A 25380-nucleotide genomic window follows, 5' to 3' on the forward strand; every position below is an offset into this window, starting at 1 on the left:
CCATTATTCTTGCAACAGAAATAACCTCAATACATTTCTTGTCCTTCTAACTCACAGTGTCTGCTTCCCAGGGGACCCAAATGATACCACCACTAAGAAAAGTCTTTTCACAGAGCAGCCCTACCAAGCGTGTTAAAAAACAAAGAGTCATTTACCAACCAGTGTTTGCTCATGATCTCTCATATATAAAGTGCTGTCATGGATTCCATGGAGAGACTAAGCTGCTGTAAACAAAAAAGACAAGTGTGCACCTGTAACACAGATTATACTTTATAAAACCCCTTTATTGCCATTAATGTGTACATTTAGCAAATACACTAAGGAGTCTGGGAGAATTACCTTATGGTGACGTGACCACTTCTATTAAACTAAATGCTTTCCTACAGTTATTGCAGAAGAAGAAATCATATTGTTTCACTGTTGGTGGCCTACTTAAGAGATAATTTAAATGTAGAGTTATGTACAAAGAGAGAGGCAATGGCCAGGGGACTCAAAACATGCACAGAGGATTTCTATTCCCATGTGTCCAAAACTCCTCCTTTATTTTTCATCTTTCTAGTATCCATCTGGTATAATTAGATTACTATTTCCTTAACAAATAAGATGAAAAAAGTTATATGTGAACACCAATGCATACGGATTAGCCTTTTCTGGTAACTTGTTATCCTATCACTTCCTCAACTAAATTAACCTCTGTGAGAAATATATAGTATTTATGACAAAAAGCATTATAGAAATTTTCCCCTAGGTCAGGTCATTCATTCGACCAATATTTACCAAGCATCAATTCAGAGGCAGTGACTGCGTCAGCAGGTGAGAATAAAATGATGATCAAGACGGGCATGGCCCATGCTCTCGCTGAGCTTAGAGTCTAGCTCAGTGCTTTTCAAACTTTAATGTGCAAATGAATCACTGCGATTTTGTTAAAAGTGCATCTACTGATCCAATCATTCCCGGGTGGGGTCTGAAATTCTGTGTTTCTAAGAAGTTCTCAGAATGCTAGTGATGCTGGTCCTCAGACCATGCTTGGAGTAGCAAGGGACTGGCCTGTTGGCTCTCAGCTGCTGTGCCGTGACACACTCTTATACTGCGAGTACTTCTCAGGGGTGCCATCAAATGTGAAACATGAATATCGTCACTATAACAGGAAACGTATACTTTTCCTATAATGCCTACTGGGTGGAATTTTTAACTGAGAGATCAGTGATTGTAGGCATATGATTTACCGAGAGTAAAAAGAAGGAGATGAGGTGTGGAATAACATCGAGATGGCTCCAAAGAATGATGGAGTTCTGGAAATGGGTGAGAACGCGGCCTGTGAACACGTTAGCACAGTCAGGGCACTGACCCACTCTCCAATGACACAGAGCTTATGGGGCCAAGGGAAACAATAAGACATTTCTTTTTCCGTAACTTGCTTTTTCTTAACCAGCAGTCACTTCCTAGCCCTCTTGAGTATACCAATAAAATTCCTCACCCAGGGTGCCATGAATACATAAAGTTAAGTCTTGTTCAAAATGTGTATGCTCACAAATAAAAGGAGGGCAATTATATAACTGCAGACGATGTGTTTATAAGCGACTGCTTACATAAATTGTCAAATTATTGTATCTTAAAATAGGGTTGTTGCAAGGTGGAGAGTAGAGGGAAGGAGGAGGAGTTAATTTAATTCTATGCTATTTGGAGCCAGGAATACAGGCCATGTAGAGGTAAGCTGGGAGAGGAACAAGGTTTGTTCACTTTTCCTAGATTCAAAGGAGAAATTAACCTGAGAGATAAAAATAGTAAAATCACTTTGATCTCTATAAACTTAAAAACCCAGGTGCAAAATGCAGTGAGAAATTACAAATATCCTAAACTCATGTACATGTATATCCTCAGCCAGATAACATTTAACAGTAAGAAGTAACTCCCATTAATAATTTAAAGCCAGAAAGAGAAACCCGAACAAGTCACTGAGTTAGGAGGAAAGGTTGATTAAGGTTAGCTATGAAGCTGGGTATGCAGAGTTACGCTACACACTCAAAACTGTATTCTTACATGTGGACACTTATGCATAGAATGATAAGATGAATTTATGAAGAACCCAGCTGGCAACCTCAGAGACAAGACTAAATGGCGAGCTGCAAATAATGGCAGCATCGCAAACACACTTTCTGCAGACAGACACATAAAAAAATGACTTCTTTAGAATAAGTCGAATTCCTTATACTGCTCGCACATAGACATACTATTATAAAACATGATAATCATTTTGGATCTTGTTATAGGTTTCCTATTTTTCTATTTTGATTTTTTTTTTTTAAGCAAGAGAAAAAGAGAAGTTGGAAAATGTTGTTGGTCACAAGTGACAAAGGGTATTAGATATACTGTACCTCCCTGGAAAGGTTTCTTTTCTGGAGAGGTGCTATTTTCCCTCAAAAAAATGAAGGAGTTTGACAAGTGAATTTAGGAGGTGGTTGATATTGATATGGCCTTCAATGCCACAAAACAAAACATAAAGCACCTTTACAAAGATCAGAGAGGACAAAGTTAAATGCCTATCACTAATACCTAAATTAAAGTCTGGCCTAAACACCAAAGCAAAACATTTCAATCACTTCAACAACAAATTAGCATATGAATCAAAGATGGCTATTTGACTGGAAGCAGACACTATCTAACATAGCCGTATTCATTTTCAAAGGCAGTGTAGCTTCCTTTGAGCATCCTGAGGATACTCTCCAGGTGGTGGGTGCATGAGCCCTGAGTACAACTGTGAAACTTGCACACATGGAAAATAATTTCATCAACTAAAGGGAACCCATACCACAACATGTCCAAAATGCTGTCTGTCTGCAGCACGTGTTACGTGAGGTTTTAGTCTACTGTATTTTGTATCCTACTTTAAAGCCATGATTGATGCTTATTTAATTTTCTGTTCAATCGATTAATTCTAAACCTGAACATGACAGTCCAAGCAAGGTCACTTAAGGATCCTCTCTGACCAACTAGCTGCACCTTTAGTTTAATAATTACCATATAATTTATATTTAGCTAAGGGATGGACCCTGGAATCACATACAACTTTCCTAAGTGAGAAACTTATTTTGAGAGGCTCACGGGTGCTGACTTTCTTTATGAATAACTGATGTTCTGGGGACTGATTTTCCTCTTATTTCTGTTATGCCTGCTTAGAACACGACAGCAAAGTGTCTGGTTGGGCAGGTGTTTTTCTGCATCCCCTTTAATTTTTCATATTAGATATAATCTTTTAAATTCCAGTTAGAAGCACCTACCCAGCTTGTCATGCGGAAGGAACACTCTAAATTATTAAATATGCCTCAGGGTGGAGAATCAGCACATCTTCATTCAATCAATATTAGATTCATTCTAATTATCCTCTAGAGCTCAGAAAATTAGGGAGTGACTGCGGGAGTAAACATGGGAGTCAGATGGAAGCACAAAAAGAACTCAGTGGAACATGTGATGAAAATATGAGACAAAACCACCGTCGGTTTATATTTCTAAGTCAAGTCTTTCAGACATCTAAAGCTCTGAAAGCGATGGGACATCCAGGAATATAGATTTGGTCCTTCCTGAGGACGAACGAGCCAGGCAGCTCCACCAGCTTCTCTGTCTGGGCTGGGGTTTAGAGTCTGGGCTATCACCCTTTGTTCTTTTGTACACAGGCTGCTTTCATGGGACCTGCTGGGGGGGGGGGGTCTCCTGCCACACCAGAGCAACCCCTCCCACTGTAAAGACTGAAGAGAGGCAACACGGGACGCCAGCCACTCATCTTTCAATAGCCAATTTTCCTCCTGAGAGAAGCCCCAAAACACTGTGGGCACTCACTGTGGAAGACAATGATGTTCAGTTAACATCAGACGAAAACCCTGTGATTGTTTTCAGGAGTAAGGACTTTGTGTTCCAAGCAGCATCGAGAGACCTTCCTAGCTGTTCTTTATCTCAACCACTTCACCCAAGTCTCTCTCAGCCAATTGTTAGCTAAAACAAAGACCAATGGGCATTATTCATGATGTTTTCTTTTTCCTTTCTTTTTCTTCTGGATATCTTATCTGTGTCTTTTATTTATCAACTTTATTGAGGTAGAATTTATAGACAACAAAATGCACTCATTTGAAGTATAGAGTTGAATGAGTTTTGACAAATTACAGACCTGGGTAACTATCACCATGACCAAGGTATCGAACTTTTCCATCACTAAAAAAGTTTCCCTTGTGATCGTTTGGGGTCAATTCTCACCACCATGACCCCCAGGCAACCCCTGGCCTCATTTCCCCCACTATAGACAAGTGCTTCTCATTCTAGAATTTAATGCAAATGAAATTATGCAATATGCATTCTTTTTTCTGAGGCTTCTTTCACTCAGCATAATGGTTTTGATACTCATCCATATTACTATGTGTACTGCAGTTTATTCCTTAATATTGCCACATAGTATTACATTGCATGGATAAACTACAAGTTTATTCATTTACCTATTGACTAACACTTGAACTGTTTCTAAGGTACTCTGGATAAAATTGCTAAGAACAGTTATAGTATACAGATCTCTGGTAGGCATATTTTCATTTCTCTTAGGTAACTATCTATAAGTGGCATCGCAGAGTCAGTAGATGTTTTCTTTTCTAAAATTAAAACGACAAAAATACATCATTGTCTAACAAAGTTCAAATCACCTTATTTCTACTTGGGCACTTAAAAGGAAGGGATGACACCATAAGTCGGAGAGCAGCCCACAACTAGAAAGGTTCGGTAGACTTCCTACGGGCAAGGAAAGTATGACCACCATGAGTCAGAGCTTCCTCTGAGCACAGGGAAGGTGCTCAGGACTCGCTTATGGAGTGGCTGAAAAGGAAATTAAGAGGTAGCAGCTGTGGTAGGCAGCTAGGGACTACTCCGGTGCAGCCTCCACATGTGAGTGATTGGGTTGAGAGTCATGTTCTGAGTCAGCTTGGGGATCACACGTCTCAGGCTATTGCAAGAAATGCTATTCCGAAACTCAGCTGTGAGTTGCTGAGATAAGGCTAGAGTACAATAAAGTACCTGGCAGAGATTAATAATGTACAAAAAATCATCAGCATTACATATAAGGATTTAAGTAGGGATAATTTCTTTAATTTTCCAGTTATGCTTTCTCATTTGATTAAAATGGTTATCTATAACTTTGACTAGATTAAATTAGCTATAGTCAACTAAATGCATATCAAATGTAAATAATGTCTTAGCCTGTCTTCTTTCTCTGCAAATAACTCCTTATACCCCAGAGGGAATTTTCCAATTCAATATCAAAGACTGAGTAAACATTTGGTGTAGGAGCTTAAAAAAAAAATAACTGTGTAACTTTATTTTCCATATACATGCAGGTAAAAAAGAAACACATAAAACCTCCCTCTGGGAACTGAAAATTTGAAATCAAGTCTTCTAAAAGGCAAAAGGAATGGAGAAAACAATGAATCACTTATTGATTCATAAACAAATTAAAGTCTCATGCCTCAGAATTTCATGATTAAGCTATGTGGTCACTGGTCATCTTGTGGATTCTTCCACTCGGTCAGTGCAAAGTTACATTTTCATAGTTCTAAGTCTTCCTTTGCAACTTAATATTTAAGAAAGAATAAAATTTAGAAAATATCAATTTACAAAGAGGAAAAAATAAGGAAAAAATGTTTATAATATTTTACAAGGCTTTTGGCCCAAATAAAAGTACCATGTGTTTTGGATCTTACAGCTTATTATTAGACATCTAAGTTGTATTTTCTCATAGCTCATGCTAGAAGGTGATCAAAAGAATAGAATTCACCATTTTCACCACCAGTCTACGGTCTACCATACTGAAACCTCCATGACAGAAGACAATAGTAGAGGTAAGCAGGATACCAGCTTGAGTTTCCTGGTAGCAGCCGGAACCTGTGGCAGGGCTGATGTAAGGGGTAAGTAGGCTACTACAGTTTACAATTGTTAGCCTTGAGACACACCAGGAATCTCTGTCTTTTGAAAGCCCTGTTCATTTGACGAGCTTGTCTGGTTCCCGCAAATCCATTGCTCTCACCTACCACCTCCACACACACACTCTTTGACGGACGTGGAAAGAGCGCTGCGCTAGAAAGCAGGAGCTCTCGAGTCCTTGCACAGATTGTGCAACATCATTGGCTCTCATCCATAAAGTGAGTAATAAGTAATTTTCCTACTTGAAACCCAGAGCCTGGGCCCAGATTTCTTGATTCTAGAACACCCGCTCAATGTCCTGGCCTGAGGCTTCCTCTTTGCAAATAGCAATGGCCCTGTCCTCCAGCAGAGCACAAGCAGATCACATCAAATCGTGCTACTCACTGGCCTAACTCTCGCTTTTATATTCTTGGAAAGAAAGGCCCACGTCTCTATGCTTCCCAATTCTATTTGTGGAAAATTACAAATCACATATTAAAGAAATGCCTGAAAAGACTCTAAAGTACAAATCCAACTGATATACATCTTTGTCAATGATGTCTGTTACCAGGCGGCTTCCAAAACACCATATTAAAAGTTGGCAAAAGCCAATCTAAAGAGCATCAGGTGCCAGTCTCTGAAGGAGGCAGCACCAGCTCTAACAGCTCAACCAGGATGACATTAAATGCAAATCTGGGCTGAGATGACCATTCAATCCACGTTTCACTATCTTCACTCTTAGTTTGAGAAGAAAACTCAACTACTGCCAGAGAGAGCTGTTATACCACTGCGCAGCCATGAGGATGCACCAAATACAGCAAGCAAACTGGCCAAGAGCCCAGCTGCTGTGCTCTGAAATCCACCCTTACAGTCTCTCGGAGGCTACTATGCCTTCCAAGTGTGCAGCAGGGTTACTTACTAAGGCAGGCCTCTGACAGCTGACTTTACGTAAGGACTTCCTGATGCCCTGGCTGCCTTTGACTAAGCAGACTAGAGCGTGACCACCGAATCTCCTCTTTTCACTTGAACTGTGGTCTGATGGTTCTCTCAGCCTTTTCCAGTCACTTTCCTATTTCCTTTCATGCAGACGTTCCCCTAATAATATCTTTGCACTTTTAGTCCCATCTTGGCATCTGCTTCTCAGAGGTCCAGACTGATAGTCTTCATTCATTTATTCATCTATTCATTCATTCATTCATTCATTCATTCAAGGAATATGTCTATAATGACCCAGCACTTTGTTCTAGTAACTGGGGAGAATGATACAAGATTGGGAAGATCCCCACGCACACGACCTTCCCCTTGAAGAGTCATAAGCTGCTTCCCTTTCTTTGGCTCTTACTTGGTGCTGGATACTGAACTAAAAGAACCTCACATGCCTACTCTCGTTTGTTTTTCACAACAAACCTTAAAGGAGGTATTGCTCCTGTTTCACGGATAAAGAAACTGAGATCTAGAGAGATTAAGTTGCCAGAGGCTTCCCTGACAACCAGCTTTTTTACTCTGAAACTCATGTTTTCAACTGTTAGGCTATGATGCATCTCTCCTATTTGGGTGACAGCTCTGAGTACATTTTTTTTCTGCCGATGATTGCACATTCAAATAGTTGATTTTCCAAAGCCTGACTTCAGTTCCTCACTTTAAAACTACAAGGGCCAGGGAAACAACTTATAGAAAAGAGAAACAGTACTGCTGCATATTCACAGTCCTCCACTGCTGCACTCAGATTAATGATGTCGTTTAATCCATGCCAATGATGTCTTTCGCCTGGTGTGAGTTTCTAACTCATCTTCACTATTACAGAGAAGATAGGAAAGGACAGACAAACCCCTCAGCTTCTTTGCTTTCGATGCTGGTCACAGCCCAGCTCTGGCGAACTGATGGAAGGTGGTCACAGGCCCCGGGCTTCTCTGAGAAGCCAGTCAGTCCTGCTGCAGGGCCAGCTGTACCAACCCATGTGTCAGCTGAAAGCACCCTTCTGAGTATTTATGCAAACTCATACCGTGATCTCCAAGGTCAGCTATCGTGTCCTCTACACTTGACTCAAGCACGCTGAGGTCCAGGGAAGAAATAGGCTGAGACTCAGGCAGGTTCTCTGAAGTCGAGTCATCAAATTCCTTGTGGAAGATAATTAACAATTCATGAGAAACTGATAAAAGGAAATTGTGCTACCACAAATGAAACAATATTCTTGTTTAGGAGACTATTCGGAAACCAAAGCCTTTCTAATCCTCTTCCCTAAACATGATAACATTTTCAATTTCAAGAAGGCAGCTTGGGATAAGAGAAACAACCTTGAAGAAAAGCATTTAACCTCCCGAGGCCTCAGTTTCAGGGCCACGACTAGGGTGAGGCAAGCGGAAAGCCCGGGGCGCAAAACCGAAGGAGGCACTGCCCTTCAGGCTCTTGCAGAAGCAGGATCCATCCGCGACTGAGAACAAGCACCTCCTGCAATCTTGCACCCAGGGTATCACTCTTAACTTCACCCGAGTCCAGCCCTGCTCAGTTTTCTCACCTCAGATTAAAGTGGTATTGGCTTGGATGACTTCCAAGTTCTTTTCTAGCTTTAAAAGTTCTGTGATTCATAATTCATGGACTTAAAAGGCTATAAAAATAAAAATACTCCATACTTCATTTGTATTTTTTTTAAAGTTCTGTAATTCTATGAATTTCAACTTCCTAAAAGAGATCTAAGAGGCCACATTAAGGAATTCAAAACTTCAAACAAATAAGTTAAATTTCTCAAATTTATCAATAGTTACTTCAATAAATCAGTTTTCCTTTTCTCCAGGGGTGTGGGTGTGTGTGTGTGTGTGTGTGTGTGTGTGTGTGTGTTTACAACCCAGAGTTAATGCTGAATTGACCTATTTTCCTTGATAAATGGACTTCATGGAGAACTACTCCAAGAGCATCTTCTTATTAAAAACAGAAAGTTCAAACTAATCTTAAATAAGTAAAACAAAGCTGTGACACACTGTGGTATGTAGCATTTGTGAAAATATATTCATAAAATATTTTTAAGGTGTCCATTTGTTATATCGTATAATAATTGTTGCATGAAGTGAAATTGATTTCACATTTCAAAGGATCAGTGATAGCACACAGAGAATTTTAAGAACAAAGAACAGTGACTACGTGAAATGTGTTTTTATGTGTACTTTGGAAATTATTTGATAATAAGGATTTGGACTCTCAACTGACTTTGATTTGTTGAGTTTCTCTTTGAAGAGAAGAGACAGAATTGTTATAATTGCTTTTCTTAGGAAGAGGAGGACATGATCTGATCTTTGATCCGCATTACTGTTTCATATATGGAGACATGATTGGCTATGCACTTTTCACAGAAACCCAATTTTGACACCTTCACAACTATATACACCACAGGGTAAAAGAAAGACTGGGCTTATTGTATGTATGATGATGGTATGGAGTTGATTTTAAGCCACCATCCTATAAAGAAAGAGTGCCTAACATGATTCTACATTCATCTGTGCTTCAAGATTTCAAAGCGCAAATTCAGCCAAGCAGAAAATGCCTGCCGAAGGCCTATAACTCCTGGATACTTCAAAGAGTTTTTATAACCTGTTTAAGTGGTGACATAGTTAGCCCACTCTTCTCTAACTCTGATTCTATCTCCAACAACTACTTCAGAAACATAAAGTGGTTTGCTTTGGCTGGCAAGAGAGAAGGAAGGAATAGCGAATAGAGCCCCAGTGAGATTAGGAAGAAATTAAATCATAAATGTGTATATGGGCGAAGACGGGAACATTTTCCTCTTTCTTTTCTCCTACTTTATCATGTTTTTCTTTAGCTTCTTGCACCTGATTAATTCAATTTCTTAAGTTTTATTTCATCTTTTTCAGCTCAGTGATGCCTTTCCTTGAGTGTTTGGCTTCCCATTTTCTCCCTTCTTTGTTCTCTGAATATCATTAAATCCTCCCCGCTCTTGTGCGTGTAACTATGATTAAACTTGCCTCTTCTCTGCCTGGCCTTCTCTCTTCATCCTCCTCCTGGGGTGAACAAGAAAGGCTTTCCTCAGGTCGCTCCTCCTTTTCTTCCATTCCCATTAAATGCTTTTTTTCCTGAAGAGATTATAAGAAGGTCTATTCATCAGTGGCTTTTCCAGGTCTTCCTTCATCTGAAGGTGAGCTGCTGCTTTTGAGGACCCCAATTTCTGACAATTAGTAAGCAGAGTGTGCTCCTAGACTAGCATCATGGGAATCTCCAGGAAGCTTGTTAGGAATGCAGCATTCCAGACCCCATTCCAGAGCAATCCAATCAAAATCTTCATTTCGGCAAGACCAATAGGTGCATTTTGAAGTTTGAGAAGCCATTGTCTGGTAGCTTATATAAGCCATATGAATTTAGAGGAGGGCCAATCAATTGTGGACCTGAGAAGTCAAAGGTTTTCCAAAGGTGACATATGAAAGAGAGAAGGTGGGATACTACTGATGGGCCACAGGGACATGGCTGATGTAATTGCACAAAAGAGGGCAAGGGACCTGGGGGGACTAAGCAACCCTGTCTGCAGAACGAACCAGCTAAAAGAGGATGTTATCTACAAGAGCCACATATCTGCCTGGAGCATTTCCTGCCTCCTGCTGATATGCAAACTTAGGAAACAGGCTTCTGGAAAGTTCAGGGCCAAAGATGCTGGTGATACTAAATCTTAGAAGATCAAGAATGAACCAATATCTCTGGCTAAAGCAGCATCAGGCACTTCTTTCCTGCACCTCATTCCTTGCTGATGCAAAGGGGATGTAACTGGGAAGAACTAGATAGGCCCTGTGGAAGGTATGAGTTGGGACTTCATAGAATCTTTGTGAATTTCTCTTTGTCTAGGTTGGACCAAGACCTGGACTCTGGGTCCCGTATTCTATGGAATAATACATAGCCAACAAAATCTCCTGAGAGTCAGCCTGCATTATAGTCTCAGCCTTAAGTTACTTGAAGATCCCCCAATGACCATGGTTTACAGGAGGGACAGGACCTAATATAATGTAGTTGTTTAACACTGATAATAATCATATCAGAAGTGAAAAAGAACACAAAATGATTATTTTGAATGGTCAATGATGAAAAGCAAAAAAGTTAAGTAAATATCAGACACTAAAATGTAAGAGCATATTTGAAACTACTTTTTTATTTGCTATTTGGTAATTCCACAAATAGTTATTTAGATTATTTCTTAATTAGGGCAACATTGTTAATAATATATAATTTTTATGTGTATAAGATTATAACTCAACCTCTGTGTATTCTAAAAATATTACTACTGTATCCAATCTTAGGAGATGAAATCCCTTAGGAACAGGGGTCTCTGAACATTCCAGAAAATAAAAAGTCCCACTTTCTATCAGTAGATTGAACAAGTAGTTTACACATATTAGCAAACACAGAATTCTTATCTCAGACTCCTTGTGATCTGTGGAATTTTCAGTTCTCAGTCCTGTGGGCAAGAGAGCTGACAGACCTAAGGAAGACAACTCGCCTCCACAAGTTATCATTTCAGGGCCTAGAAAGTGTCCGGAGAGCTGAAAGGCACTCAGTTCTCAGAGGGCATCAAGTGGTGGCATCAAGACCCTCCTCTGAGCAGGGACCTGACACTACTGCTGACCCCATGCCCTTCAGCCAACAATTCTCATTTACCAGGTTCTGCGAGAAGGAACAATCCACCGCCCACCTCTCTGGGGCCCGCAACAGATCCCACAGCCGGCTTCCCTTGACAGAGTGGGAGATGGGTAGAGAAATGGGTCAGGGCTGTGGGGGGATTGAGCACATATTGTTGATGTCCCCACGTTGTCTGCTAAAGGGTCCAACAGAGAGAGGCTCTTCAGGTCAGAAAAGGCTGGGTCTCCCATCTTGTCCAACTTTGGGTTTTCAGAACACTAAAGCATTCACAACCACTAAATAACTGAGAATGGTGAACAACTTCTCAGAGGGATGCAGAAAACAAATGTTCCTAGGCTGTGCCTGGCTGAGTGTGGGTGTAGCTACGGGGCTCTGCATACGTCAGGACTTGGAGCCCTTTGATTACTGAGTTACAGCAGAATGAGCATCCTCAAACTTCAAGAATCATCCCCATAGCCTCAGAGGGCTTGGTTCTTCCTGTTAAAGGAAGGAATCTCCCTGAGATTCAGGGATCTCCAATGAATGAACAAACAGAATTTGAGACAGTGAAGTTCTCCATAAAAATGACTCCTTCCCAAGACACTTTTACCAGAAGAGCTCGGAGTTGGTGTGAATGTCTATTGTGCAAATATGATCCTAAAAAAAAAAAGACTATTTTAAGTATCAGAGCTTACACCAAATCCTATGGAGATATTTTAGCCATTAAAGAAAATAGTATTTGTTATCCAGGGGCTTGGCATGCTGATGACATGAATTTGGGATACATGTCATATAAATCTGCAACCCTATTTATTTTTGGACATCCATTGGTAATTCTTCAAAGCTTGAATCGGATTATTAACACAAAATGGGATATGGATGGGAGACAAGATAAAAAGGGAAAGAATAAAAAATAAATCAGAAAGAGAACAATGAACTAAAGAGATAAGGCAATAATAGCATAGCTGAAATTCAAAATTATATATACACACATTTGTTCTGCAAAGTCATAATTTTAACTCGTCAATTGTTCATTCAGCACTGATTAAGTTATCTTGTACACAGTAGGCACTCGATATTTATCAGATAAATCAACTGACCCACCTCTAAGTACAGCCTGCCTTCTAAAGTGAACCCCAATACGTCTTCCCTGGAATTGGGCAAAGTTGGTCTGGATGCTTTTTTTCCCTACCTTGTCCGTTTTCCTACCCAACTGGCCACATGAATCTGAGAAATCTGTAGCAAAAAAAAGGTTTTATGTAAAATTTAAAATAAGAGTACTTACATGGAGTACATCAACGGTTAGCTGCTGAAAGTGCCGAGATCTCAATTCTTGCATTCGTTTGTTATTTTCTTCATATTTTTCTTCTACAAGCTTTCTGAAAATTTAAAGCAAATATAGAAAAATAGCTGCAATTTGCTAAAACTGCATCTGTATCACACAGGTAAGTGTGATCCCTGGTTCGATAGGCCAATTGAGGTGTTGGGAAAGCCAGGCCACCAGGTCTTCCTCTCATGAAGGTGTGCGTGCAGCGCAGCACCCACTTAATTCCCTCTTAAAGCATACACAAGGATATTCTGGCTCCTTATTCATGCCTTGAATACCCAAAATGCAGCGGAAGAAGACAGCACTGATCCCTGTGTGTTCTCTGTGATGACAGAGTGCTTAGCACATACTAATAACTCAATAACTGCTTTCGGAATGAAACAAACATATAAACAAGAAAAACAGAGCTATATTTCAAAGAATTTATGGAAAAGAATATGAGACTCACTGTGGATGGAGATTTTTCTCAAACACATTTTTTTTGTACTATAGGAGAGTTCAATTTAATAGACCTGCTACTGAACTAGAAGATTTGAATTCTTGTGATTACTTGTGTGCTAATTTACACCTAGATTTTTTGAAAAGTTATAGAATATCCCGGTGGTCAAATTTTTTGGTCTATGAAATGAATATATTATAACCCTATTGATGATAGAGCCATTTTCTAGCTAAAATACATAATGACTCTCAAATCTCAGAAATAACAATCAAAAACAATTCAGATGTAAGTCATTCATCAAAGACCAAACTTTATTTAAAAGCCATTGTCTTTAATAATAAAAATATAAAATGTCATGTAGAAGATCTATGACTTTCTTTTGCTTATGAAAAAGTCTTAATCTGAAAAAAATAATTTGTAATGTGGCTGTAAGTAATTAAACAGCTCCTTTAATCTGTTCCTGTCAGAGATTTAATTTTCATTTTACCCTCAACCAATGACATAAATCATGATAACCTGGAGATATTGCCATTTCTGACTCATTAGAAATAGATTTGTGGCTGTGAGTTGATGCGATGGCTCAAACAATTTATGTGAACATATGTTATCTCAGTAAAACGCACACTCAGTGGTTTGCAAAACCCAACCTGTACTGGTCCCCAAGATCAGATTGTGTACCTATCGTCCCATCTGAACAGTCAATGATATCACATGGGTAGCTTGAAACTGGTCATCAGGAAAGTATTGACACCACAGAAATCTGCAGACAAATCAGCAGCCACCCCCAACTCACCTCACCACCCCAGAGGTGGTGGTTAAACATTTTCCAGCACACTGCTAGCCCTTGAGCACTCTAAAGAAATCCTTTCCCACATTTATTAAAGACAGCATGTCTTGAGGGAAAACAGTCTCACAGATTCTTACTTGGTTCACCATGATTCACTGTAAGTACAAGGACACCTCTGAGTCATTTTTCAACTACATTAATAAGGTCGCAGATTGAATAGATTTGAGTTTCAGTTCTTTTCTGTCTCTCTAGTTCGTGGCTGGGGCTTGTGAGCTACCAAAAGTTGGTAGAAGAAGAAAGAAGAAAAAAATTAGAAAATTGGATAACCTACCAACTGCAGAATCAGTCTTCGAGAAATTGGAATTCTAGGGCTCTTTGGAATTCCCCCTTTTCATGTAAATACTCTAATTACTAGTGCTGTCTCCTACCAGCAGCACTGGCCTGAGCATAGACTTTTCAAAGGGCTTCAATTGACAGAACAGAACTCTGTTTCCAAACTTCTTTCTAAGGCCAACAATTTCATGCCAGTACCCTCTTCTCCCTATAGATAAGCTTAGTTTCCTGTCAGGGGGGATACAGCAAACATCTAGGGAATGAAGACCCATACTGAAGTCGCCTTTTCACCCTATCACTGGGGTAAGTACAGAAGGTGTCAGCAACAAAGAAACTTCGTTTGGAAGCTGATGATATTTTTATCACTAGCAACCTCTTCGAATCCTTCTACACAAGACAAAAATCCTGATATTAATAATGCCTGGTATCCAATAACCTCTATGGCTCAATAACCATCTTTCTAGAGAACGAGTGAATAAACAAACTGACACGTGTGTAATGAGTATGTGCATTTTGATTTCTTGTTTTGGTTTTGCTCTTCAGCAAACTCCTTTGGAGCCCTGGGAAGCGGCCCACAGCCGGGTACCCCAAGGAATGGCAGCTTACTTCAGTTTCTTGGCTTTCTCATCGGCCGCCTGGAGCTTCCTCAGCCGCATCCTTTCTCTCGGTGTCATTTTCTGCACTTCAGAGAGCGCCCGCAGAGTCTGTAGGTGAATCTTTTTTTGCCTGGAGAAAATAAAGATTCCCCACACAGAACACATCCCAAACATACTCAGAAAAATTAAACAAATATTTCACAAAAACATCATTATACCACTGAGAAGGGAAAAACGTCTCGAGACAGCCCAGGCAAAAACTAATAAAGTCTGCGTAGGTAATGAGCCAACTAGGACTGTGGTTAATTGGCAGTATTTTTCAAATTAGATTTTTGTTTAAAAGCAAATTACGTACTTTCCAAATTCCTGCTCATTTCATTGCCTATGACTGGTTTTCATAATGTAAGACAAATTAGGATCTTGGCCATTAAGAAGTAAATAGACAGGCAGACTAATCTGACCATGTGGATAGAACACAATCTTTGGAAACAGGCAGAGTTTGAGTCCCATGTCCGCCAGCCATCAGCTCTGTGGCCTTGGGCAAGTGACCCAAACGCTCTGAACCTCAGTTTCCTCATTCGTAAAGAATGAGTTATTGTGAGTATTATATGAGATAAGGTATATACAACGTCTGACACATAAAAAGTATCAAAAATGATAGCATTATAATAGCTAATTTTTACTGAATATGTTTTATATTCTATTCTAGGCTTAATACAGTAAGTATAGCAGTTAATCATACAGGTTAATAACATTCCCTGGGTTCAAATCCTCTATGCCCTTGGGCAAGTTACTTAATGTCATTATGATCATTAAAAAAAATAGTAGTACCTCCTTCATAGGATTATTGTGAGTTTAAAGGAGTTAATTCATGTAAAGTACTCATAACAGAGCCAAGCATACGGTCATTACCCCCAAATGTTAGCCAATATTAAGAGCCTCTTTCTTCAGTTAAAGTAATGTGCTTATATTAATTGTGTATTGAAAGGTCTACAATCACATTCTCAATGACATTTGATTCTGTGCTTGACTTAGTTAAGGCTCAATACTAAAGAATGCAGGAAGAAACACTATGAGAAAATCATAATGATCACTGTAGGTAGTTCTCATCCTTCCAGAATACTGTCCAGACCAGAACCTTCAGGGGACTTGCAATTTTCAGGAATATACATCCTTATTTTGTAAGACCAAATAGATCTCCTTCAAATATAGTCATAGATCTTGAAAATAACAGTGACAATTTGAAATCAATATTTCATAATGTGAAATACTATCCACACACCTAGAGTCTAGCACATTTTAATTGTAAGCAATGTCAAGCATACCATTTCATAACTGCAGTGCAAAATGACAGCTAAAATTTGTCAACTATTTTAAAAATAAGTTATTTACTACTCTCACATCTCTAGTTAATAAAACAAAATAAAATTAGAAGTTCTAGTCTTTCTTGAAAGAATATGTAGTAATCCCCAAAAATAAGGTTACTAGGGGTATGCCTAAAAAGGTACCCCCTGAGGTACAGTTTATTTTAACTGGAGACCATGGAATAAACGAAGACTGAATATCTTTGATGAACATTTCCTCAGTTTGAATATGAAGATGGAAAACAAACATGGTGCAGCTGAGAAACCATTGGACTGTGCATTAGAGAAACATATCCGTGCTCTTTGGCCTTGAAGGTCAGACTAATAAGGGCTACTGTTCTCACCCAAGGCCTTGAACAGTTCTGGGCAAGGCCCTCCATGCTCATCTGGCCCTTATAGAATTAAGTAGAGAGTTCCTTCGGAAAAATTATAGATTTGGTCTTTGTAAGTGGTGCCCTCTGAAGTTCCGTAGCACGCAGTCTGCGCAGCTGCTCATGGCTGCTCTGAAGTAACCTAATAATCTGGGCTCTTGTAACGTACAGCATAGAAATTTTGCTGAGGTAGAAGTTAGACCAAGCAATAATTATGGTTCTTTTGAAACACACATTTTCTAGTTCTTATGTATATCTCAAGAAAGTGAATTTTGGCTTATTCTCAATGGTCTAAGGACTCCATAATATTGTCTTTTAAATAGACACTCTGCCACTTCCTGTAAAAGAAACGTGTGAAAGCCATTTATGCTTACTATGGAAGGTGAATTAGCATATATGTCACTAAATGTTTGAGGTACTAATTTCTCTATATATTTACAAGGCAACTGCAGAGCTAACTTGCAGATCTGTAAGCCGTGCAGTGATTTCAATTTTTATTATTTCAATTAGCTGCCACCTGAGGCGAAGGGCTTTGGAATGCCAAATTACTGAAGCTCCTGAATTTCTTGGCAAGAAGTAAGTGAATTCTAGGGTACTCCATGTAGTCAGCTTGGTACTAATAGATTTTTAAAGACAAATGCATTTAACATTTAAGCTCAATGGACTTTTAAAAAACAAAGCAATTACTTACATGGCATTAATTATATGAGCAGCCTCCTTTTGACAATTCGAATTCTTGTCTTCCAGAGTCATTTCAGAATATCTACACATTAAGCGCTGAAAAAAAAAAAGAACCACCTTGACATACCTCAAAGACTCCTTCCTCCTCAGGGATGGAAGAGCATAAGACTATATGAGATGCCTTTTCTGATTTGCAATGTTATTGGCTAAATCTGGGAGCTTGAAAACAAAACCCACTGGTAGCTATTTTTCCTTCTATAGAGGGTTACAAAAAATTACATGGTAGCTTAGGCAACAAAATCCTGCAGTATCAGGCTCCTGCCTACCTCTCCTACTTTATCTTGCACTGCCTGCTCTCTCACTCCCCAACATCCAGGCAAGGGCAGACCTTCCTTGAGCCCCAAGAACACACACGTTCTCACCACCTCTGGGTCTGCAGAAGACAATGTCCGCACTCCCAGCGACAGGACGAGGGTGAGAAGAGTGAGGCACTCCCCTCAGGTGTGAAATTTAAGGAGGCACCAAAAAACTCAGCAGTCAAGATAAATACTATTTTAATGAAATATAAAAAATCAAAATTAATGCCCAAAAGACGTGGAGAACACCATATCAAAAGTTTAAATAAAGATAGGCGACTCCAACTCTGAATTTGTACCGTTCTACCTCACTTGCCTCCCCCCAATCATAGCCCTGTTGGATACTATCTCTAAACTTTTGATATGTTGTTACCAAGGATTTTTAGCATTAATCTGAATTTGTAAAATGTTGCATTAAATTATTATCGATCTTTATTACTGAGTTTTTGGTGTCCTCTTAAATCTTGTCTCGGGACAGATTCATGCTTCGCTTGCCTCACCTTAGTCCCAGCGGATCTCCTTGGGTCTCTTTTACTATTTTTTTTGTGTGCTCACAGCCCTTTCAGCGTGGTTTTGATCCAGCAGCCAGGACCTGTGCCTCTTTACAATCGGACTGCCCTCAGGCTAGTGGATCCTGGCTTTGTCTATTCATAAGGAGAGCTGGAAGTACCAGGGAATTTCACCACCTGCCCTCTCCTGTTCAGCTTGCCCCACTTCCTAAGTGTTTCCTCTGGCAGCACATTCCTGCATAAGAAACCTCTCTGTCTCCCTCCGGGGAACATGACCTAATTCAGAGCTTCACTCCAGCTAGTCCCTGTGATTCCAACATACTTTCTCAGGCTCTTTCCATGGTTGACTGCTTCTCACCATCTCACTGGTGTCAAAATGTCACCTACTCCTTCTTTGACCACCAACCCACCCTCTTCTTTCCTTATTTTATAGCATCCTATTTGCTTTCTTTCTAGTGTTCATGAGGATTTATAATTATTTTATTTATTTGCTTACTTTTTCTTGGTTATTGAAGTCTCTTACTATCAGTCAAGCTTCGAAAGGACAGGAGCCATATCTGTTCCTTTCATTTCTGCACCCCTAGAGTCAGTGCAGTGTGGGCACTCAACTAAAAAATGCACATGAAGGCAGCATCCTGTTTCCTGTGGATTTAGAACTGGACACTGATGAAAAGGTATGCACAGTTTTGAAGGTGAATGACTGCTTTGCAGGTCCTCTTAAAGCTATTCATAAAATTAAAAGAAATTTGCCTGAGGGATTTGTATTGTAAAAGCCTAAGATGTAAAAAAAAAAGCAAAAAGTCCTTATCACCTATCTGCTTTTCTCTTATCACCAGAGGCAAATTCTCTACACCAAAATTTATAATTTACAGGAGAATAAAATAAACTCACTCAATCAATAAAAGGTATTGTTGGGATACATAATAAAGGAGTAGAATAATAAAGTCTCAATAAAAATCCCAGATTTTAGTAGCAGTAGCAGTACATTCTTTTCCTAGCAGGTATATATTTATACAGTGCTGAGGTAAGATTTATAAACCAAGAGCTCTAAGGGTGATTGTTGAGTTTAGGCAGAAAATCCTGATATCTGGGATACCAGGGAACCAGAGTTCACATTGTTTTGAAGCAAAGGGGTTGTCCTGACTAAGCTTAAAAAACAAAAAAACAAACAAACAAACAAACAAAAAAACCTTGTCTCTCCTTTCTGAATGATTCTTACTGCATTTTATTCCCATAGTAGATCTTCAAGTCTTAGAATGTATGTAAATGCTTATATGTATTTCCTGGCATTTTATTCATTTTAAATACCTGTAGTTGTTCATCAATGTAAGGAATTTTTAAAATTTCTATAGCAGATGGCCTCAATGACGGATTCTTGTTCAACATGCTGTAAAGTTTAAAAAGAAAACTATTTTACAGATGAACTAAAACATAAATATAATTTAACATTGTTTCTTTGGTGATACATTTATTTCCATACCGTTCCATGATGGCATTCAGTTCTTTTGGATATCTCTTAGGGAGAGAAGGAGTGTCGCCTTCAACAATTTTTAAAACAATGGCCAAGAAATTGGAGCCACCGAATGCATGATTCATGCAGCACATCTCATATAAAATGCATGCCAGAGACCTGAAGACAAAGTCAAAGAATTTAAATAAAGAACAAATGTCCTCTTTTAAATTTGATCATTATATAAAACCTCAGATGTGTTAGGGCATTGGTTTTGAGGCGCTAACATACACTTCAGTTGTTTGTTTAAAGCTTCGGTTCCCTAGTATTCTGTTCCATTTAAGTGCATGTGTACTAAGAAGAAAGCACAAAATGTGAGTCTGAATGACCACTTTTTGTCAAAGAAGAGCAAACAAACCAATAGGAATATGTTTGCACATAGTAGGAACCCAATAAATATTTGATCGAGGTAGCAAGGAATTTTTGAATTAACCTCTACAAAGGAAAAATATAATGCAGCTAAATATCATCTTCCTAAGGCAGTTTTGTTGTTATATATGCAAAATAAAATTTTAATTTATCAGCCTATTCTTTGCTCTAATGTGTATCCAAGCATTTTGAAATGAAACGTATTCTTTATTAGTTTTCTCAATAGAATCCATTTGCAAGTAGAGTGGAAGAGCAGCTACTTGCAGCTCACATTAAAATGTATAATTCTTCCTTTGGGTGTATGAAACAGAATATTAAAATTCTAGATCAGTCCAAAACTGATTTGGATTAACCATGCAAATCAGTAACTTAGAAACCAGCAGAATAATCTTTTAATAACTACGTCATTAAGAAAACTAAGGGGGAAATTCCTGCCTGAACTTTGTATTAAGAAAGAACTATACTTCTCCTGAATAATGGATTACTTTAAATCTTATGGGTATTTTGAATTATATAACTGACCATGTCTCCCTTTTCATGTTACTTGCTTGAAACATCAGAATAAATTTACAGTCAACCTTATGTAAGTTGTGTTTTATATAACTTTTAACATTGTCCTACTTTCTGAGGGTTCATGAAAATGTTCATTTAAGAGAATTTCGATTACATACACTGAGACTGTTTCTGTTTCAGTAAATAATAAGAACTCTAAAAATTTCCAATTGATTGGTACTTTATATATTACAAAGTACTTTCATATATGTATCTCAACAGAGCCTTATAACTGCAGTAAAATAGAATCAATATTATATTTTCCTCATTTTATACATGAGGAAACTGGTTCATAAAAGTTAAATGACTTGCCCAATTTCATAAGGTATTTTTATTTCCAAATTCTGGATTACTTCCATTACAGAATGCTAGAAAGAAGTAGGGTATTAGGAGAAACCCTGTGATATCGACTAGAACATCAAGATCAATGTAAACATAATTAATTAGGAACATTATTTGAAGCTCAATGAATTTTGTATCCATCTGTAAGATCCCTAAATGGTATCTAGTATAGTAGCACATATTTAGATTTCTATACCAAAAATATTTCCCTTTAATAAAGGTGAAATAAAGACATTTTTAGACAAACAAAAACTGAGAGAATTCATTGCCAGCACAACAGCACGAAAAAATATCCTAAAAGGGAGTTCTTCCACTGGAAGAAAAATGATCTCAGACAGAAATAAAGAATACAAGAAGGAATGAAGAACACTAGAAAGAATAATTCTGTGACTATGTATGAGTCTATATTGACTCTATAAAACAATATTAACAATATATTATGGGATTTAAAAATTATGTAGAAATAAAATTTCTTGACAAAAATAATACAAAAGATGTAAGAGGGTAAATGGAGTTAAAGTATTTTAAATTACTAGCACTACTGGAAAAGTTTTTACTTTTTAAAAATTTTTATAATAACTATTACTAGACTGTAAGAAGTCAAAGATTCATGTTATAATTGCTAGGGTTATCACCAAAAAAAAAAAAAAAACAGTAAAATAATGTATAACTGACAACTGACAAGTATATAACTAACAAGTTACTAAAGAAAAAAAAATTGAGTAAAATTTTAAACCAAAATAAAGGAAGAAAGGAAAGAAAAAAAAGAAACAAAACAGTGGTATATTTACAAAGCAAATAAGATGACAAAGAAAAAAAGCAATAATTATATTTAAAATAGAGTAAATAATAAGATGACAAATAAAAAGAGTAATTATATATTAAAAATGTATATATAAATGTACAATACTTCAATTAAAAAAGACTATCAGGCTGAGTAAAAAATTATATACTGCTCACAAAACAAACCACAAATGTAAGAACACAGAGCAGTTCATAGAAAGAGATATATCATGCAAACACCTATTAAAATATTGCTGATGTAGCTATACTAACATCAGACAAAGTAGACTTAAAGGCAAGAACCACAACTAAGATTCAGATGGTGGGTTAATACAGAAATCAAATCACTAGGAACATATAAGCAAACTAAAACCCAATAACAGTGTGTGTGTGTGTGTGTGTGTGTGTGTGTGTGTAGCAAAAATTGATGGAATTAAGAGAAAAAAACACAAATTCACAATTATAGTAAAAGACTTTAACATACCTCTTTCAATAGCAGATAGAACAAGCAGACAAAAAAACTGATAAGGATAGAGAAAATCTAAATACAATGACCAAAATTGACATAATTGACAAATTAACATAAACACATCCAAAGGAGTAAAGAATTCAGATTCTATTCAAGGGCACATGAAACATTTTCCAAAATTGACCAAATCCAAGGTCATAAAGCAAACCTCAACAGACTTCGAGGATTGAAAATTTCAGAGCATATTCTCTGACCACAGTGAAATTAAGCTATATATTAACAGATAGAGGGGGAAAAAAACCTACAAAATCAGCTGTTTGAAAATTAACAATACACATTTAAATGTTCCTAGGTAAAATAAAAAAAATCCAACAGAAATTATAAAATATTGTTAAGTGAACACTAATAAAAGTATACAACATCAACACTTATTGAATGCAGATAAAATAAATGCATCTAAAATAAATACGTGGAAAGTATTAAAGGAATATAGTAACAAAGTAAAAGGCTTTGAACATCATGATCTAAGTCAGCTTGAGAAGATAGAAAAAGAACAACATATCAAACCAAAGAAAGTTTAAGGGAACAAATTTTAAAAGTAGAAATTAATGAAATAAAATTAAAAGGCATTAAAAAGGACAATAAAAATAAAATCAGTAAAGACTAATAAGTTTAATAAACCTCTAGCAAGACTGATGAAGAAAACAAGAAGAAACCACACCTATGTGTTTTTTCAATAACAGAAATGGAAAAGTATACAATACTATAGACTCCACAAGTATTAGAAAGTATTCAGATGACATTATAAATATTTTTTCCCAATAAATTTGACAAATGAGATTAAATGAAAAGTCTTTAAAAATATAGCTTACCAAACTGATACAAGAAGAAATATAAAATCTGAATAGTCCTTTATTTATTGAACAGAGATAAGAAATTATTTAAAATAATTATTTAAAAAAATTTTTAAATCTTCCCATACACACACACAGAGCTTTACTGGAAAACTCTTCCAAACACTCAAGGGTTAAGATCACAAGTCTTAATCAATCTCTTTATTTTATATAGTCAGCCTAATTTTGATACTAAAATACAATAAGGATATTACAGGAAAGGAAAATTATAGGTAAATTTTTTATGAACATAGATTTTAAAAAAATCCAAATATACAAACACATATATTACAAGAGACTATGATGAAATATTAAAAATATAACATATCATGACCAAGCAGATTTTATTTCAGAAGCATGGGGTTGACTCGATATTAAAAAATCAATCAATAGCATGTATCTCATTATAGAAGAAAAGAGAAAAATTCTATCATCTTGATAGTTGCAGAAAAAAAGGATTTGATAAAATTCAAAATTCATTTGTGTTTTTTAAAAAAGAAAACTCTTAGCATGCTGGGAATGGAAAGAAATTTCCTTAATCAGATTCTTAAAGCTATAAAAACATACAGTAAATATTATGTTTATTGTTGAAATATTGATAGTTTATGCTTTTAGTTTGAGATAGAAAACAGGGTAAGGATGCTTACCATCGCCACTTCTATTGAATATTGAATGTAGGTGGCTACCCAGAAAAATAAGGCCAGAAAAAGTTAAAAAATATATAAACACGAAGAATAGAAAAGATGACTTTAAGCATTTTAATATGATTGTGTATGTTAAAGGTCATTTCTATAAATCTACAATGGACATTTTAAAAATGCAATTAAAAATGTCATTTACATTAACATTAGACAACATCAAATACTTAGGGATAAAACCAGTGAAAGATGTGCAAGACCCTACTCTCAGCTACACTGAAGGCATGCTGCTTTCCATTTACCCATTTCACTTTGACTTAGTGACAAGTACTTCCATTTGAGCACATAGAAACTTCATTTATCACTCAGTAACTTATGGAGAAAGACCTGTTATGGTCCCAATGTACCTGCCTGGAATGGATGCTGGTAACTGAAATATGAGACGATTTGATTATAGAGGTAGCATGACACTTGGGGTGAAAGATTTTTTTATTATCCTAAGTTTTAAAAATCTATCTACTATAATATACTTCTTATTCTAGTAACTATACATCTATGTACCTATTGCTTTTATTTTCTCTAATTTCCAACCAGACATTTCTATATGGGAATAATTATATAATCTCAAACTCACCAGTTCCATCCTTTTTTGAAGATTTTTCTCTTATTTGACTCTCAGGTCTTAAATCTGGCAATATGAAAGTGAGGAAGGGGGCTGGAGAGCCAAGTTGGAAAAAAACAAGTGAGAGGTGCATTTTATTTAGAAGTCTATAATTTGCATTCTTTTTCTTTTCTAAAATACAGCCAACTGTGAAGGAAGCAAATAAGTCCCCAAGGGAGTGAATGTAGCAGTGAACAGGAAGGCTGGGATCAGGTGCATGTGAAACAAATTACACCTGAACTCCATACACTTGCCATCTGTCCAAGTTGACCAGAAGTGCCCAGAGGATTTCTGAAGCACAAGTTGATAATGAATTGCAAATGTAACTCAAACTTTATCTTGTCTAAAGATAACTAAGTTTACCCTTTGAATTCTGCTCAGACTCTGCAAAGAGAAACCTACCCCACAGCAATGCATGACTGGTTGGCTGGGAAAGCTTTATTGATCTTCTAGATAATATATATTTTTATTTGATGTAATCAAGAATCATCCTGCCAGCTACCTTGAAAAGAGTATACATAATTTAAGCAGTTGAATAAATATAGAGTAACAGAAAGTTAATACAAGAGTAATGGAGTTTGCTTTAGTGTGTTATCCTAAAGAAAAGTCTTTACTTAGGTGGAATTGAATATCAACATAAACTCCATCTAAATACAATGACATCTAAAGACATTGACTGCTTCAACAAATACTTAAGAAGCAATATTATATTAGCAACAGTTTATTAAGGACCTTTCATGTCCTAGAACCTCTATCCATTCTTTTCAAGCTTTAACATACATACAAATCATGCAAAGGTTTTGTTAAAATGCTTTCTGAGTACTTTGGGGAAACAGCAGCAACATTAGAAGCATAGTTT

General features: G+C 37.2%; 1 protein-coding gene across 5 annotated transcripts in view; it reads right to left on the bottom strand.

The window, feature by feature from the left end:
• Positions 1-25380, bottom strand: part of NEK11 (NIMA related kinase 11) — a 198672-nt gene that overhangs the window by 98355 nt on the left and 74937 nt on the right. For all 5 annotated transcript variants that reach the window (XM_016140280.2, XM_016140278.2, XM_016140279.2 and 2 more), the window contains exons 7-13: positions 19785-19934; positions 19613-19691; positions 17450-17535; positions 15034-15153; positions 12827-12920; positions 9906-10013; positions 7934-8048 (exon numbers count right to left, since the gene is read on the bottom strand). In XM_016140280.2, coding sequence (XP_015995766.2) covers positions 7934-8048; positions 9906-10013; positions 12827-12920; positions 15034-15153; positions 17450-17535; positions 19613-19691; positions 19785-19934 — 752 coding nt within the window. The remainder of the gene's footprint in view (positions 1-7933; positions 8049-9905; positions 10014-12826; positions 12921-15033; positions 15154-17449; positions 17536-19612; positions 19692-19784; positions 19935-25380) is intronic.

This window comes from Rousettus aegyptiacus, unplaced genomic scaffold, assembly GCF_014176215.1.
Source record: "Rousettus aegyptiacus isolate mRouAeg1 unplaced genomic scaffold, mRouAeg1.p scaffold_m13_p_4, whole genome shotgun sequence".
Classification (NCBI taxonomy): domain Eukaryota; kingdom Metazoa; phylum Chordata; class Mammalia; order Chiroptera; family Pteropodidae; genus Rousettus; species Rousettus aegyptiacus.